Source organism: Gavia stellata, chromosome 4 (assembly GCF_030936135.1).
Source record: "Gavia stellata isolate bGavSte3 chromosome 4, bGavSte3.hap2, whole genome shotgun sequence".
In the NCBI taxonomy this organism is placed as follows: Eukaryota; Metazoa; Chordata; class Aves; order Gaviiformes; family Gaviidae; genus Gavia; species Gavia stellata.
In genome coordinates, this window is record NC_082597.1 from 85,701,862 (window position 1) to 85,719,145 (window position 17,284).

Below are 17,284 nucleotides of genomic sequence, written 5' to 3' on the forward strand. Positions count from 1 at the left end.
CCACAGCTAAACCACAGATATTCTGCATGCAAGCAACTGCAAGCCCAACACAGGTGGCTTTTGAGAACCATTTCCCAGAGCCTGCCTCTTCGCTAAGGGGTTTTCAAGGTGCTGTGCACCTCCTGACCATGCTACTGATGCATTTCTAGCTGAGCTACAGCACTCAGGTACTTCGCTGACTCACGCTCCACCAAGGACGAGACAAAATGTTCGATTTGTACAAAATTCTGATTCAGCTGTATAAACCCCCACGTGCTCCTCACTGAGCAGCACGCACCCCTCTCCCAGTGCCCTGCACAACCCCTGCACTGGGCACAAAACCCAGTTCAGCAGAAACCCGCCAGAGTGTCGCCGAAGCTGTGAGGAGGACCTCTCGCTGGCACAGCTCCCTACTCCAGACACTCGCCAGTTCAAGGGCAAGACAAGGGACAAAGCATTGGACATCAGTGCTCTTGGGGGTTATCTCACGCTACTTCTACTTGTGGTGATGTCTTGAAGAGCAGCACTTTGCCGCCCTTCATGGGCACCCATTTACCTCTTCCACCCCAAAAATTAACATTAATTTATACTAATAAATCACATTTTAAAGGCACCAGTGTACTTTGCAAAGCCTACCTCAGTGACATTAAGCTCTCGTGTCACTTGGGTAGCATGGAGAACTGCCCGAGGCCAACATAATTTTTACCCTAAATATTAATGATGTTAAATAGTTTCTCAGTCCCTCCAAAGGAACAGATTATTTCACAAGCATGAGGAGCCAGGCACCACAGGGCATTTCCTCTTTAGTTTTCTATATCCGTACTGTTTGAGGATATGACAAAGTGTTAAACTGAATCTAAGCTGCAAATGGAAGATGAGGAAACAGCTTTGCCCAAAGAGATGTTGCACTTCTGGCCTGGTGCAGAACCATCAGCTGGCTCAGAGCTATCTCCTAACCTTGCCTCTCCAACCAAGTCATGCAAAAAACAGTGCTAAGAGGTAGCAGGATGCTGGCAGAAGGATTCAGCCTGCCTGTCTTTGTCTGCCTGCAATGCTTCCTCCCTTCCGTGCCAGGTACTAAATCCTCTGTATTAACAAGCCTCCAGGTAACAGCACTGACCCTTCGCATCACAGCACTTGCCAGGGCCACGGCACTGATGTTCAAACCTCCAAGCAAAAGTATGTGTGGCACGGAATAGGTGCCAGGTGACAGAGCAACCACAATAACATGCATGAAGACACAGCGACAGTGGTATTACTGCCCACAGGCTCTGGGGTAAGGTGTCTGCCTGCAGACTGTACCTGCCCCTTTATTGCTATATGTGCTCTGCCAGGCAGATGTCTCACCGTCATCTGCAGCACATCAACCTCCTGCTGAGTTAAGGACATCTAGAGCTCAGTGTCTCTGCACCAGGCTGGCTCTCTGCCATGGGCACAGCACTCCCGCTCCCCTAGACTCGCAGCTGGATCGCAGGCAGGCAAGTATCCTCAGAGACAGCACGGCTGCAAGGCTTGGAAACACAGAGGATGAAAAAGCATCATCTTTGCTCCAGTCCAGAGCCAGGCAGGGAAGTGGCTGCCAGGTAGGAAAGAGAAAAGCTCTCTGGATCTACTCATGCCTCTAGGATTTTCCATAAGAATTAAACCCCTGCCATTGAGATGGCTAAACATCTTATCAACACCCCTCCCTGACACTTTCCTACTCTTCCACGTGCACCTTCCCTCACGAACGCTCAAGAAAGCACAGGGAGGGAAAGCACAGCCTGCGAGTCCCTGTGCAGCGCCTAGCAGCACCCTGCAATGCCAAGATGTGACCAGCTGCAGCCTGGAGCAGACCTCACAGCAGGGTGTGGACTAGAACCAATGTGCAAAAAAAGTGATTACTTTAGACATAACATTCAGCTGTCCAACTACTGCGTCCAACATGATACACATTAGGATGACAGCAGTTTTCAAAGGTGGTGGTCCTCACTCTGATCAGGCTCACTTTGGGTCCTCCAAATAACAGGTCACTTTTAAACAGACCTTTGTATTTATAATTAGTGGAGCAAACCCATAATTATGCAGCAACGGACAGATACTAGAAACCAACACCTTGAAAGGCTGCCCCAGCACAGACAGTAGACTCTGTTATCCCTGAAGCCAATAGACATTACATTAAATGTGCCAGCACTCCCAGTTCTAGATCCAGTGCAACCCCACCAAAACCAGGACAGTTCCACAAAACCCACACCAGATGCCCTGGTCTGAATCCGGCCCTGCAGGTGCAGCTTCCCCTGAAGGCACCAACCTCTTGGCACCTCCAGTCTCACCTTGTTCTCCTCAGGGGTGAAAAGGATGCGGAAAGTGGAACGCATGCCAGGTGCTACCTTACGGTACACATCCTTGGGGCCGATCAACTTGAAATAAGGTGAGCTCTCCAAGACGACCTTCACCAGCCGAGGAACCTGCAGGAAAGACATGAAACTATGACTTTGCCAGCTGTGGAAACATGAGGAGAAGAGACCTAGCCATGCCCTGGTGACATCCTTCCTCAACCACCTTTCCAAAGCACTTTTACCTCTCGAGGTACATACACATAATACACAAGGGTGGACCTGAATCCCTTCTGCCGGGGCAAAATAGCTCCAGGCCAGAGGCAGTAGGGCAATGCCCTGCTGTGAAGGAAGTGCCAAGCAGATAAGACACCAGCAGCATGGCGATACCATACCAGAATCAAGTCATCCACATAGTCAACAAACCCAGAGAACCTGCTTGCTTCTGCCTGCGCACATCCATGCCATCACACCTCTAAAGGGGGAATGTATTATCTGAAGGCAAAACAGGATGTGTTATACTGGGGCAAGGAAGAAATTCACTTCTAACATACCGGGTTTGAGCGGGGCAGTCAAGCTGCAATGCTACAGAATCGTGCAGGCAGACCAACAAGAGAAGGAGACCACAGACATTGTGGCCTTGCTGGGAATAAAAGCAAGCTGAAGAGCAAAAGGAGGAACACAGGAAAACAAAGAGACAACCCCACAAACAAGGAGATGGCTAAGAGAATTTAAAGGGGGCTGTAGAGAAGCAAGGAAGAAGCACGATACTCTACAAGGAAAGGCTGATGCAGAAGATCAGAGCAGTCAACTTACCACAATAACGGCAAGCCAGATGACCCCCCAGGCTGTGCCTATCAATTATGGGCTTCAAAGGCATTTTCTGCCCTGAGATACACGACCAGCACTGACTCACAGTGTGGTTTCATTACTAAAAGCCAATCTCAGCTCTCCAGAGGCTCTTGCTGCCTGCTGATTGTAGCCAGGCAGCTGCCAGTGCAGGCAAGGCAGATCTCTGGGCATTCCTCCCCACACCCGGGAGTCCCTGCAGGCACCCTGCTGCAAGTTTCTGCCCTCTGGGATGCCACAAACACAGAGACTGCACACAGGCATTTTCTAGCACACGGATATCAACCCCTGAGCACCAAATCTCATCTCAGAAAGTCTAAAACAGGTGATTTTGACTGACAGGCAGCTTCACTGAGAAACAACGAACCCACACGAGGCTTGGCAAAAGTGGAGATTCATTCTGCACCACCCACCCGAGCCTGATAACCCACGGCCAAGGCAGTCCTGAACTCTCCAAACGCCCTTTGCTCCCAGCAATGCCCTGGGGCAGCGAGTTCCCAGAGCCAATTTCACACTGCAGACAAACATTTTGGTCACCAAGTCCCTTGGGAGAGGAGTTAAGACCTTCAGCAAAAGCCACCCAGAAGACGTGAGGAGCAGCCTGAAGACAGAAAAGCACTTGTACAAAACACAGGTACAAACAGGAAGTAGGTAGCAAAGCGCTTCTGTATTGGAATGATTACAGAGCCTCTCTTTGGAATACACTTTGCTGTCAGCTGGATTTTGATGGAGCAGACAGCACCAGGCTACCATGCAGTATAAGTCAGTATGATCCAGAAGAATCTGGGAAACTGGTGAGAAAACTGAGACAGAGCACATGTTGCTTTTCTCTAGGACATTATCAAAAGCCAACGAAAGTAAAATGTAATAACCTCTCTTGGGACTATCATCTCTAAATTTGTGTACTTAAATATGCCAAGGATTTTCCTTAGAGCCGATCTTACTTTCACACCAGCACTATCCAATGGTTGAGGTCTTACTAGCTTCAAAACAAATTCGTTTTGGAAAAAAAATCAACAGTTCACACATTGCCTCCTCTTTACGGGGCATACAAATCCCAAGGTGCAGCTGTACAAGTTTAGGATTTTTTACTGGGAAAGGCAGAAATGTTGATGCAGATGTTCTTTTCCACTTGAGGAAGCAGGAATAGAGCAAATTAACTGTTTGCCTGTTGGCTGGTACTTGGCTAAGACAAACATTTTGAAGTGCTACATGGATAACGGAGGAGCTGAAGCCAAAAGACTTAGTGGGAATGAAGCAGAGCCATAGCGAAAGACAAACTGAGGCACACTTTAATCAGGAAAGGACACCTACAGCAAAAAGTGCCCAGAATCACTGTGGACCACATGAATGGTATCCCTGGGGCATGGGCATCCACGCTGCATCTTTCCAATATCCCCGAGCTGAACGCCAGACCAGGAATGGCACAGCACTCTCCAGGAATAACTGAGGGACCACGCCTGCATCCTCCCTTGCCAAAGGGTCTTCTTTTCAACCATGTCCCTGTCAAAACCTGGCATCTCACAATATACTTTGACTTCTCTTGCTGTTCCTCCACCTGCCATATGCCCTGACAGCGTTTTTTGTCCACCTGTTTGTTTCCCCCAACAGGTAGATTTGGAGAAGGGGATAATTCACCCGCTCTCGTGCACACTTCCACCTTCCCATCCTACCCTCCTCTCAGGGATACATCTTGCTCTTCAGTACAGAAGACTGTCTTTAATTACACCTTTCTTTTTCTGATCCTTCTCTGCTTCCAGTACACTTACTGCTAAGTGTCAAGAGAAACCCTTGCCTGTACAAAGTTCTCTCCCAGAGCACCTTCTAACTCAGCTCCTTTCCTTGCTCCTGTCTTTTCCCACCAGCTTGCTCTTGGCACATGCCTCACTCAAGCAAATGTTTCCCCTGCTGAAATTCAGAAGGTCTCAATTCTCCTCTTTACAGTGGAAGAAAATTGCTGATGTTTTTCAACTTTTCCCTTCTCAACTTCCTTGGGAAATCTCAAAACGATCACAATTTTTTCAAGTAAAGGTGGAGACCTTCAAGAGCATGTTACTGTGGATGGGCTGTGGTTCTCCAAAGGTAAAGCAGGGAGCCATGTTGCCTTAGAAAAACCTGGGCAGAACTGAATTACACTTAACAGGAGCCTAAAGTGGCCCCTAAAGGCCTCCCACTGCTCCTGCTAAACCAGTCCGTTTCCACTGCTGTTTCAAAACACCCTTTCTGGAGTGCTAACACCACTAATTCTAACTTATTCCAGCATAAAGCGGAGAAGACTCAACCCCTGTGCTCTGACAGTGAGCTGCAGAGGCAGCTAAACAGGTTGTGAGAGGCAGAGATGCCCTGCCAGAAACCAAAGTTAACCAAGGAGCCACCAGGACGTGATACACACTCGAGGTAAAGCATGAGGGCAGGTACGGACTGTGCAGCCCTCGACATGCCCCTCAGTCCGGGGCTTTCAAGGGGAAGGGTGCTGACTAGAAAAGCTCCTTTGGGCTAGATACCACCAACGCATGGCCAAAATCAGGGGAAGAAGCCCCAGCATGGGAATATTTCCACCATCTTGCAAAATAAAGGTGTTGAGACATTTTATTCTGACGTGTTGCGCTGCAGCAGATAACTTGCTATGCTGTATACCACATGAACTACACTGCTCTCCTCTTCCAGCACAGCATTGAACCTCCACATCCCAGCACTTACCTTGTCATTGTTCCTCAGAATCAGCGGCGCTTCATAGACCTCGCAGGGGACGTAGTTCTGAAACACCACCTCTGATGAAAAAGGCTGAAACAAGCTCTGTTCCAGGTCAACTGAGGAGAACTGGAGATGCAAGAGAGAGCAGTGAGAGGTTCAGCTGCTGGGAAGAAGATTCATGAATGAGATTCCTATATTGATCTCCAGTGAAGTACAGTCTCTTGGTGAGTACGTCTGCCCAGCTCTCACTAGGGAAACAGGAGCTCACCCCCCTGTGTTCTGAGCTCAGCAAAAGTTTCTGGACCACGCTGAGCGGGCTCAAGCTAAGAAGCTCTTTTGGGAGGTGTTGCTCCAGGTTTCCTTCTCCAAAATGCAAGGCAGCGCTTACCTCCAGCAAAGCCCTGTGCTAATGGGGTCACACAGCTCTGGAGCACTTACTGAAAGAGCCATGAACGCTCATGGAGCAAGCGAAACCCAAGAATTTACGTGAGACTCTGTGGGAAACCATTTTGGGATGATCTTTACTCTGAGACAGAGAGACCAAGTCCCACACATCCCCAGATATCATTTTTTGATATAGAGCCTAGAAATCAGTAAGAAGAGAACAGTACCAGAGAAGGTAAGGCCAACAAGAAAGTAACAGTAGTTAGGAAAAAGACATGTGACGTGAACATTGGATGGTGATAAGGTTCAGCTCTTTTCTCAGCATTACTGGGCAACTTGAGTAAGACTGGACTTGGTATCTCCTTTTCCCATGAGCTTTAAAAGGGATGCTTTATTGTATTCTATTATTGCTCTTAATTAACACCACTGCAGAAGCATGGCTGAAAACATACACAAACAGCAAATGCTTACAGAGCAGAGGCATTACTTAGAGGAAATTCCTCCCTGCTTTGTCTCCCCTCTTCCAGCTGCACTGTTCCCACTCAAAAGACATGGGCAGGTCTCCATGTGTGGCTGCGGCACACTGCCAGTTATTTGCGCACTCGTCTGACGCATTCCCAACCTCCCGTGCTGTCTAGGGCAATCCTTAACCAATTCGTTACAGGTCTCTGGCTGGCAATTTTCCACTCAACAGCCTACCTCAGTAATCTACCCATTTGGACTGCGTGTTGTACTGAGCAGTCCTGTAAGAAAAGCAGCTTTAAAGTAAACATTGATCCAGATAAAGCACCTCCATGTCACCTCTGCCCAGCATGATTCCCCTGTATATCTGGCACCCTGCAAATTCTAACACCCTGCAAGGTCCCACACACTGTTCCAACCCAAAGCATTAATGCAATTGGTTTTGTTAAATCTTGAATAATTACCGTAGGCCCTCAGCTTTCAAAGGCCAATGCTGCCACTGTTGAGGGAGTCCTATGACCCCAAGCATTTGCCAGCAACTGTACCGAAGCGAGATGTGACTATTTCAGCAGGAGGATGGAAAATGGCAAGCTCGCGCCCTGGCCTCCTGCCCCAGCCTTCCCCCAGTATCGTGCTTTAGCACTGGTAGCTAAATTCCAGCAAAACCCACCAAGTTCAGCAGAGGTTATTCGTATTGGCTACTAAGCATATCAGGACTTCAGTGTCTCACCGGGGAAAAATGTTTTACTTTTCCCCCAGCAGAAGGAACTCCACCACCACCAGCAGTTCACAGAATCACTAAGGTTGGAAAAGACCTGTAAGATCATCAAGTCCAACCACCACCCCAACACCACCATGCCCACTAAACCATGTCCCGCAGTGCCACGTCCACAGGTTCCTTGAACACCTCCAGGGATGGTGACTCCACCACCTCCCTGGGCAGCCTGTTCCAATGCTTCACTGCTCTCTCCATAAAGACATTTTTCCTAACAACCAACCTAAACCTCCCCTGGTGCAACTTGAGGCCATTTCTTCTTGTTCTATCACTAGTCACTCAGGAGTTTGAAAGGACAACAGGACCTAGTCACCGAGGTATTCAGAGAAGCTGGAGGCAGGCCTGTCACAAGCACGCACCCTCTTCAAATGTCATGAACAGCAAGGAAAAGGGCAGGAAAAGGCTACCTTTCGATGGGAGCTTTCACTCTTGTCTAGAAGCTGGATAATCCGGGGCCGCCTCATCTCCCGAGTGCTGGCCAGCCTCTGCACGGTGGTGAGAGACATCTCCTTCAGGAAGGCCGAGGGAGTCAGCTGAAATGCAAAACACCAGCAAGAGTTACACAAATGCCTTTGTTCAGAAAGGCTTTTCTTGTTCAAGTGCCACTGACGAATAATTTGTGATCACAGCCACTAGGATAGTCCTGGAAGTCCCCTAAGTTACCTGCTGAAATATTTAACATCAGTAAATTAATGATACAGAGCCGAACACACACACTCTAACCAAGTGACTCTGCCCCGTTAGCTTCTCCTTCGTGATTTGATGTGACATGTTTGGGGATTTCTGCTCTTTGGGCATTTGTTTTCTCTTTAGTTTTGCTGGATTGAGCCACTGACCTTTGAAGAGAGTGGCGAGGAGTTATCAGAAATCCCCAAACTCTATCCTTGCACAATGCTCACAACCAACACGTGTGTGGAGATGTCACTGGCTGGGCGAGTCAGAGGAAAGCAGAAAAACAGCGTTGTGCCAAGACTGACGTGGAGAGGAATGGGTCCAAGTTTTAGTTATTTCTTCTTAATTAGCACTTGTTTTCTCTCTGTTCTGGCCTCACAGACCCCTCTGCAAAAGTACACGGAGATATCTCCTTGACAGAGCCTGAGCACTAGGTCATCTCCAGTCAAATGAGCTCCAGTCAGCAAAGGGGACGTTTGTGGATGGGAAGGAGGAATCGCCCTGACTCCATTGCTGTTAGCAGGGCTGGATCTGTGCTCCACACAGGATATGAGATACAATAACTGTTTTGCAACCTGTTCTGTCTGGGACCAGCCACATCTCTTAAGTCTTCAGGCAGAGCTCGAGCAGCCCACCACATGCCCGGCTGCCTGGAGGGCAGGTACAGTCAGAGCAGCACTGGCAAGTATGCCTACGTGACAGAAGATATTACTGCCCACACAAAGAGGATGGAACGAAGCACACACTCACACTTCAGCTATTCCAGTGCAATGCCCAGGACATTCATTTAACTTGGCATCCAGGCAAGACTCTGGACCTTCCCCAAAGCGGCACGCACTCCATTCCCCACTGCACCATGACAGCCACCTCCGGCAGAAGCCGGGCAGCAAAGCGATGGGGAGGTGGTGTCCAGCTTCACAGTGCTGCTAGACAACACGAAGGGAAGGCGAAGGAGGGACACAGCGGGAGTTTCCAGCCCTAACACAGGTCCTGCCCGGCCACAGCAGGTACTTACAGTTACAGACTCCTCTGTCTCTCTGACTAGCTTTGGAAAACGAGGTGCTACCACTTTGCTCTGGAATCCATCAGCCATTTTGGAGGATCCCATGGACAGATGGATCTTGCCAGTGGCCATCTCTCAGCTCACCTGGAAGGAGCAACAATGGAACTTTGAAGCTCTAGAATCCCATTCATGGCAGACCCAGAGGACACACCCACGTCTCCAGGCTGCAGCATCCTTCCGAAGTGGAAAACATAAGGCCTCCCCACCCTGTTCCATGATTAGACCATATTTAAGTGGCACAGTCAAGATTCATAGCAGTAAAACCCCAGAACAAACATTCCCTGAGCCAAAACAGCCTTTTTCTGTGGGTGCAGTCCCACGAGCCGCAAACACACACCAGGGCCTGCTGGCATTTCTCACCTTCCCCCACTTCCATTACTTTTGGAATCCCATTTACTGGCATTATTAACCCAATCTCTAGTAGTAGCCAAACTGGCCTTTATTCCTCTTCACAAGTTTTCCGGTGGGAACAGAAGGAAGGTAAATGTCACTTAGCTGCTTCATTTGGCCAGGGCAGCTGACCTGATGTGACTGTGTGCCTGACCCTACTAAGTGCTCAGAGTACTATGAACAACCTTAAACCCAGGGATCGCTGCTGCCCCCAGCATTAATAAAATCAGACCACTTGCCGACTTTGCAAACCCGATGTCCACCCTTCGTGCAAGGAGCCTGGTGATGCTTCTAACTAATGGAGCGCAGAGTTCAATACTCTGATTAAGAACTACTGTTTCTCAAGGCTAATTTGGTTGGTTTAAGTTACAAAAATTATCCAGCAAATATGACTCCTTCCAGGCATGAAATTACCACAGTGCCCAAGAACATTTCTCCAGGGCGAATGAGGGCCCACATTTTCACTTATTAACACCCAAACTTAAGGCTCCCTACAGGCATTAGAGGCTGTAACAGCAGAAATAAAAGCATGAAACCGTTAAAGGAACATGAGCAATTAGCTCAAGTATAAATGCAAATATGTGACAGCCGGGCCACTGAAGACTTTATCCTAATGGCAGTTCTTCTCCAGTATCCTTATCCTACAATTAGCATGGGTTAACAGGTGCCAGGACACAACAGCTAAGACCACCTAGAAAAGCAATGAAGAAATATGCCCAGGACTGGGGTAGAAATTCCTAACACGTCTCAGGAAACCAAGATGTGTCAGAGCAGGGCGCCAAGCTGAAGATCCCCAAGGACATCTAAGCTTCAGCCTCCTCCCCAAGGCTCCCTTTACCCTGGTATCTACAGCTAAGCTACAAGTCTCTACCATCCCTGCAAGTTGCACAACAATTTTAGAACCCATTAAAAAACCTTCTACCTCCCCAGACTTGAGTATCACACAGCTGCTGCATCCCTGCTGTTGGCCCTCCTGACAACAAAACTGCCTCCTTCCTGCCCGCTGGCCCGACACTCCCTTAGGACAGGGAATTCACGCTTCTCCTGGAGGATTCACTTTGCGTAGCGCCCACTCTTGCTTCCTGAATCACCATGGGCTACTTGGTGGCTGTGGACAGCCTGCAGGGACAGGAGCTGGCCAGGGAGCCATTGGTGTGACCGTGCTCCCACCGGCGCAGCAATAACTGACACAGTACCGGCGGCTTCCGAGAACCCAGTGGAACCCCCAAGGCAACTGACAGGACTTGGGAACTGGGCTGCCCGGCGTCCCCTCTCCTCAACTGTTACAGCCTTGCCAGGCAGACCAGGACGATTTTACCAGGACCTCAAAGAAGCAGAGTTCAGAGCTTGACATTAGCTAAAGTCTGCTCGTTTCTCTGCTGCTCAGCTCCCCCTGCTCTAACGTGGCGAGATACTGCACTGGGCAGTGCTCAGGGTGCTGTGCGGAGAAGCTTCTCAAAACAGCAGCATCTCATCCTGCAAGCAGCATGATAGGAAAGGTCCACTAACCCACTAAAGACTGGAGGTTTACCACCTTAACCAGTTCCACACCAAGGGAACAGATGCATGTTCAAGCATTTGTGGCTTTGGGATTTCTTCAGCTCTAGGCTGGAGTGGAAACGATGCTTTCTGCCTTGAACTTTCTCAGTGGCATAACTGGTCCACTTGGTCTCATCTCTGGTGGTTTACAACGCCACTGAAATGCCTTGACAAAGGGAAACTGCTGGCCACAAAATACCTTCAAGGAGCTGCATGGTAGAAGTGACACGAAACCCATACAAGGCTTGCAAGCACCTGAGCACCCCAATGCCAAACCCAATGCTGGTACCTCGACCTGCTCTCATCAGCCCCAACAACCCTGCTCCCATGCTTGGCTGTGCTCCCGCTATCAAACTCACCGTCTGTTTTTCCAGCGCAAACCTTCCTGCCCACCCGGATAGACGGAGGGGGACAAAGCCATTCCTTAGTCCTGCTTGTCAGCGCAGACAAGGTCACTGCCACATCTCCTAGCACTGCTGCCTGGAGAAATCAAGCAAGAAAAAGCCTGACCTGCAAGCTAGCCGCTAGGATGCTTGAGAGCTAAAGAAAAGCCTTGGCTGGGGGGCTCTGCTCCCTGGATCACAAAGTCATTTAGCTAACGACTATTTAACATGCAATGCATAAGCAGTCTGCAGAGGAAAAAAATATCAGAGACCAAGATCATCTTCAAAGTGAAGGAAAAAGATTTGTTTCATGATGTGAGCTCACAGCTACCACAGACTCCCTGCTTCAGGCTAGGCAGAAAAGAAGGGTCTGCACAGGACCGCTCTGCTCCCAGCTATTTTTGGCCATGACCTACATTAGGGGTACAAAGTAGCACCTTCACCTTGTCTCTTTAGAGCAGCAATATTAATCTCTGAACACCACCTGGCTCATGATATGGGCTAGGGTCATAAGGCCAAAGTATCACTAGGCACAAGGTAGGTCTTCACACAAGCTCAGTTGTGCCAAGACCTGGAAAATTCAGAAGGCTCAGCAGCACAAATACAGGCACAGAGGGGCCCTTCAGGGCCCGTGAGCTTGGCAAAAGCTGCGCTGAGGAAAAAGTTAAGGTGAGCACTTTGATGCGGCCCTTAAGCATCCAGATCCCTTTGTGCATGTGTCCAACAGCTTCCCTCATCAAAATAAAACTAAACAGCTCTCTGATGACGCTGTGCTGAAAAAGACAGGAAATTTCTTGATGGACGTTAAGAAAAAAAACGGGAAGTTTCACCTAAAGGCACAGCTTCATATCTATACAGATCCTGTGGCTGGCACTATGCCACGTGCCAGTGCTCTTATTTCATGGGACCCCACGTCACTTGTGCTGAAGCAGCAGCACCAACCTCTGAGCTGGTCCGATACCAACCCATCGCCCTCCAAACTTAAAGGCTGGGGATACTCTGCAGATACTCTGCACTACAACACGCTATACACATCTTTTCTTGTAGCAGCAGAGACTAGTGGCTCAGTCTTGCTTCTGTACACAATAAATCCTCTTTCTTCTTTCTTCTGCAAAGATAAACCATCTCTCTCTGAACTAATTGGTTAGTTTGCCTTCCTATTACACTTTGCTGGAAGAGTCAGACAGGAGATCTGTTCAAAGTGAGAATCAGGATGCTATTGAACAATTTTGTTCAGCTAAATCTTCTTGCCCTGATCAGGCTTAGGTAGCAAGATCACATTTTGTGACTAGAAATCACCTGCTTAGCTATCATTACCATAGAATCAGCATCTCAAGGAAGCCAGGAAAGGAGAAGCACAATTTCCAGGACTAATCTCTTGTCCCTCCAGCCCACTGCTAAGTGGCTGAGTGCTTTCTAAATCAAGTCTTGCTACCCAGGAAGCATCACCCGTCACCTTTATAGTCCACTCCCTCTGTATTTTATCACTTTGGTACTGTCATCCTGCCATTTATTACAAAAGCTCTACCACAGCCGAGATAGTTAATAGGAGCCTAGTGTTATACCTTCCTGTTCTTTCTTTTAATAAACTTCAACTCTCAGCTAACAGTGAGGTGGACCAAGCTCCCTTCCAAGGGTCTGCTGGAGATTCCACAGCTCCACATGCTATAATTTACAACTGTGGCTCCTGCCTTAAGTATTTACTTCCATGCAGCCAGCAACTTTGGAGTGGAAAAGCAGAAACCAAAGGACTATGAATGGGTCCTCAGGTCAGGAGCAAGCGGCCATAGGCAGGGTCAGAGCTGATGATGTTCACATCCTGACCAGCTGCCTTCACCAGTCAGGACCCTGAGAGGTCAGGCATCAGCCGAGTTCTCTGACAAGCTCCTGTGAACCTCAAGCCAAGCCAAGCTCTTTTAATCTCAATTTTCAAAACCTTCCGAGTGAAATATTTATGCGTATTCATGCCCAGATCTCAAAGGAGTTTCAAGCTCTGGAAAAACATCAACACTAATTGAATTCAAAGGTGCTAAACAGCAGACAGGTAAGCAGAGGCAGGACTACCACCCCACGACCTCACTTTGGCTGGCTCCAGCCTCGTACCCAATGATCCAGCACACATACGTTACTGGCCGCCAGAACAGCAAATATTCCCTATTGACTGGATTACTCCTGTAACACTACAGCACTGGCTGTAACCCCGAGGTGCTACAGAGCAGACTTTGGCTTCACCGAGTTATTTCCCACCCTTCAGTCGGGGGCAAGGCTGGACAACCTGTTAGGAGCAATCTGCACCCGCCTGGAGTAGTCCAGCCTTTGGATTTTCCCTCGACGTAGACAGGAGTTGCTTCTCAGGAAATCACCTATGGATTTAGAAGGCAAGGAAAGGACAGTCAGGGGGAGTTGGCTGCGCAGTCGCTTCGAGCTAGGCCATTTGTTGCATTTTGCATCATAAGCCTTCACGGCATTTTATAGACAGAGCGAGAATAAATCGTCTTGTCCCTCATTTACAGACGGGGCCACACAAAGATTTAAGGCCAAAACATCCGAAAGCCCACGTGCGAGACGAGGGGGGCAAGACCAGCAGCGGCGAGGCAGGCAGCCTCCATCCCCCTCCACATTTAACCCACATCGGCATCCCATGGGGGAAAAAGGGAGAAGTTTGGGAAGGCTCTCCTTCAGGGAGCAAAGCTCGCTCCCCGTCCAGCCCTGGGGGGAAGAAGGGGCCCCAACTCCCCCTCCCCACACAGAGAAAGGGCTGCAGCCTCCGGGGGCACCTCACCCCGCACCACAGCCCCACTCTGCTCCACCTGCAACCTCACCCCTAAAGCCTCCCCAAAAAAGCACCCTGGGCACTGGCACCGCCTCCCGCTTTCCTCCGGGGAGGGGACACAGCCACCACCACCCCAGCACGGGGGGTCACCAGCGTCCCCCCACCTCTCCCCCCCGCGGGGCACACGGGGCACACTCACACCCCGGTCCCCGCTGCCAGACGGGCTGTTGCCCTCCTGCCGAAGGCAACCGGGACTCCCCAACACCGCCATGGCAACGGCCAAGGGCCGGGCGCCGGCAGGGGAGGGGGGCGCCGCCTTCGGGACAGGAGGGCGGACACGGACACGGAGGCGGAGGGGCCCGCGGCGCTCAGCGCCCGGACGGCCCCGCTGAGGAGCCGCGGCCGCCTGCGGTCCCCCTGCGTCTGCCGGCTGGCTGGAGGGGACAGCCAGAGAGCACGGAGAGAGCCCAGGCCTGCCAAAGGCTTCACGAGCTCACACGGCTTCGGCAGGGAGCCTCTGCCCCAGCACCACAGAGACCAGCTGCGCTTCCCTCATCTCTGGGGGCACGGGCACTGCAGAGGCCCGGCTAGCAGGGCCTCATCCCAGAGCAGGAACAGCCGCGCAGGGAACGCCTGCAATGGCCACGGCAAGCATGTGCGGGAATTGCCTCCAACACACCCTCCTCCCAGCTCCAGCACGGCCACATCCCTGCGGGGGTCACCCTGAAACAGAGCAGCCATTGGAGACACTCAGGGCAGAGCCCAAAGGGTTTCTCCCAGGGCTATCCCCTCTGCCAGCTCTAACATCAAGCAAGCAAGCACGCAGCACTGATCGTGAAAAGAGCCACACGCCACCTGGACACAGCCCGTGTGCCAACAGAGCCCAAAAATCAACTCACGCCCCACGGAGGTGCCAGCACTGCCCTCAGAAGGGACCATCTGCTCTTCTCCTGCTCTCTGGGTGATAACTCGCACCCCAGTCCCACCCGCTCCCCTGCTCGGCTGCCACCTCCCACCTCCCAGTCTGCCTGTGGCACGGCGCTCGGCACAGGCGACACCGATGCACAAACCGGCACAGCCAACCTCGTCATTTCTCAGGGAAGCGCTGTAATAAGTACACCCCAACAAGCACAGCCCAACAGACACAGCTCTACACTCTTCGCTGAAGCCAGGCTCCCCCTCACTCCCTCCCTGAGGAGCTCCAGATGGGCTCTGAGCTCCATTACTGGGCACACCGCTGGTCCACTCAAACAGATGCATTTCACCCCAGTGCCTCTGCCCAGCACTCTTGTGCAGGGTCTGACACAGGGCTGAAGGGAGCTCAGGGCTTGCACAGTTCTCCTCAAATCCCTCATGCCCATTTCAAGGCCAGAGATGCTTCTGCGACTAGGAAAACGGAACCGGCTGTTTCCATCATGGTGGAATACTCAGGTTGCCTCAGATGGCAAACAAGAGCACTTCCAAAGCAGATATCTGGAGGTTAATTCCTGCTTCATTGTGAGCATCAACGGTATTTCATTAAGAAGCCATCCAGGACACTTCAAACTCTGACTGAGCCTTGGGCAAATGCCACAGGACTGCAAAGTGTGAAATCATTATCTAAAAGAACAGGTCACCTGTTCCTCTTCCCCCCACTTGCTCTCCAACAAAAAGGCTCCTGCCTAAATAACTAGACCTGAGAAGACCCACAGCCGTTAACGCACTTCACCTGGGAGCACGTGCATTGCACTCCTGGGGAACACCAAGCCTTCAGGCAGGGCTCACCCTGTGCCACAGGACAGGCACATAGCAGAACATCTGCCTCTCAGCGTACAGTCTCTTCCAAGGACTGAGCGACAAAATACAAATGCACACAATAAAGTGTCACCCCTGGTATGCAGCACATCACCCTCCGGTGCCTTCAGCATGAGCACAACCTGGGCTCATCCTCCTCCCACCATGCGTCAATTCATTTTTGCCTTATGTTCCCTACACTGCCACAGAGACGAGCCACTCATTAACTGACGGAAATGCAGGGCTCTGAGGTCGGGTAGCCAGGGCAAGATGGGACCTGCAGTTCTTCCCAGCCACTGCTTTCCTTCCATCTGCCTCACATCAGCAAAGGCCAGCTTATTCACCCCCACTCTACCAGGTGGACATTGGGATATGGATCCCATAGCCTGGCTATTTCACTGTACTTTCTCATCTAGATTAAGACCCAGCAAGATCTTACAGATGTTGCACAAAGTTTAGGCAGGTTTTTTTTCCTAGACAGGTTCGATCCAAAGTAAAGCAGAATTCACAGTACAAGAGAAGCCTGGGACAGGGGAGCTCAAACATGCCAGACAGGGAGAAACATATGCTGACATTTTTTTATGCACGTGCCTTGACTCCAAAGCCTTTTTCTCCTTGGCTCCTCTTCCCACATCCCAACTCCCATACATTAACTCCCTTTATTTCAACTCCCGGCAAATCTCCATCTGCTCCTGCCAGACCCTGGGCTGGACATACCCAAGCCCATCACCTGGAGGGCAACTACACCAGCACACACAGCAACACGGTTTATCACTGTGGAAATTCCAAATGACAGCCCTGAAGAGGTCACCACTTGGGAAGAGCACACCAAGACACTCTGCAGGAGCTAATTTCAGCCACCCAGGCTACAGAAGCACAGCACCCAGAGGGCCCCAGCTCTATCCCTGCGCTCAGCCAGGCTCTTCAGCCTCCCTGCAGCACCCATCACTAGAGGGAGAGCCTGGGTAACCCTTGCAAAACCTGCTCCCAGCCCCGAGGGAGGTCAACTCCCTTTGCCGGGGCCTTAAACATCCAGACAAAATCCTGGCAGGCAGCACAGAATAGCTGATGCAGCCCCATAAAAGGGAGCCTCGGAGACCCTGGTGAGCAAGCTGAAGGGGACCGCTGCTCTCTGCAAAAAGCAGCTTTCATGGATTCTTTCGGCTTTTGCACACAAAGCCCTCAGTGGACTCTGGCCTTTTGCAAAGCACACGTTCTGCCAAAGCTGCTTAA

General features: G+C 50.6%; 1 protein-coding gene across 1 annotated transcript in view; it reads right to left on the reverse strand.

Annotated features, from left to right (window-relative positions):
• The window catches only part of LOC132316920 (hydrocephalus-inducing protein homolog), a 60,807-nt gene extending 51,542 nt beyond the window's left edge, over positions 1 to 9,265 (reverse strand). Inside the window, exons 1-4 of the mRNA XM_059816736.1 lie at positions 9,146 to 9,265; positions 7,866 to 7,991; positions 5,844 to 5,963; positions 2,292 to 2,426 (exon numbers count right to left, since the gene is read on the reverse strand). Of these exons, the coding sequence (XP_059672719.1) occupies positions 2,292 to 2,426; positions 5,844 to 5,963; positions 7,866 to 7,991; positions 9,146 to 9,265 (501 nt within the window). The remainder of the gene's footprint in view (positions 1 to 2,291; positions 2,427 to 5,843; positions 5,964 to 7,865; positions 7,992 to 9,145) is intronic.
• Between the last annotated feature and the right edge of the window lie 8,019 nt (positions 9,266 to 17,284).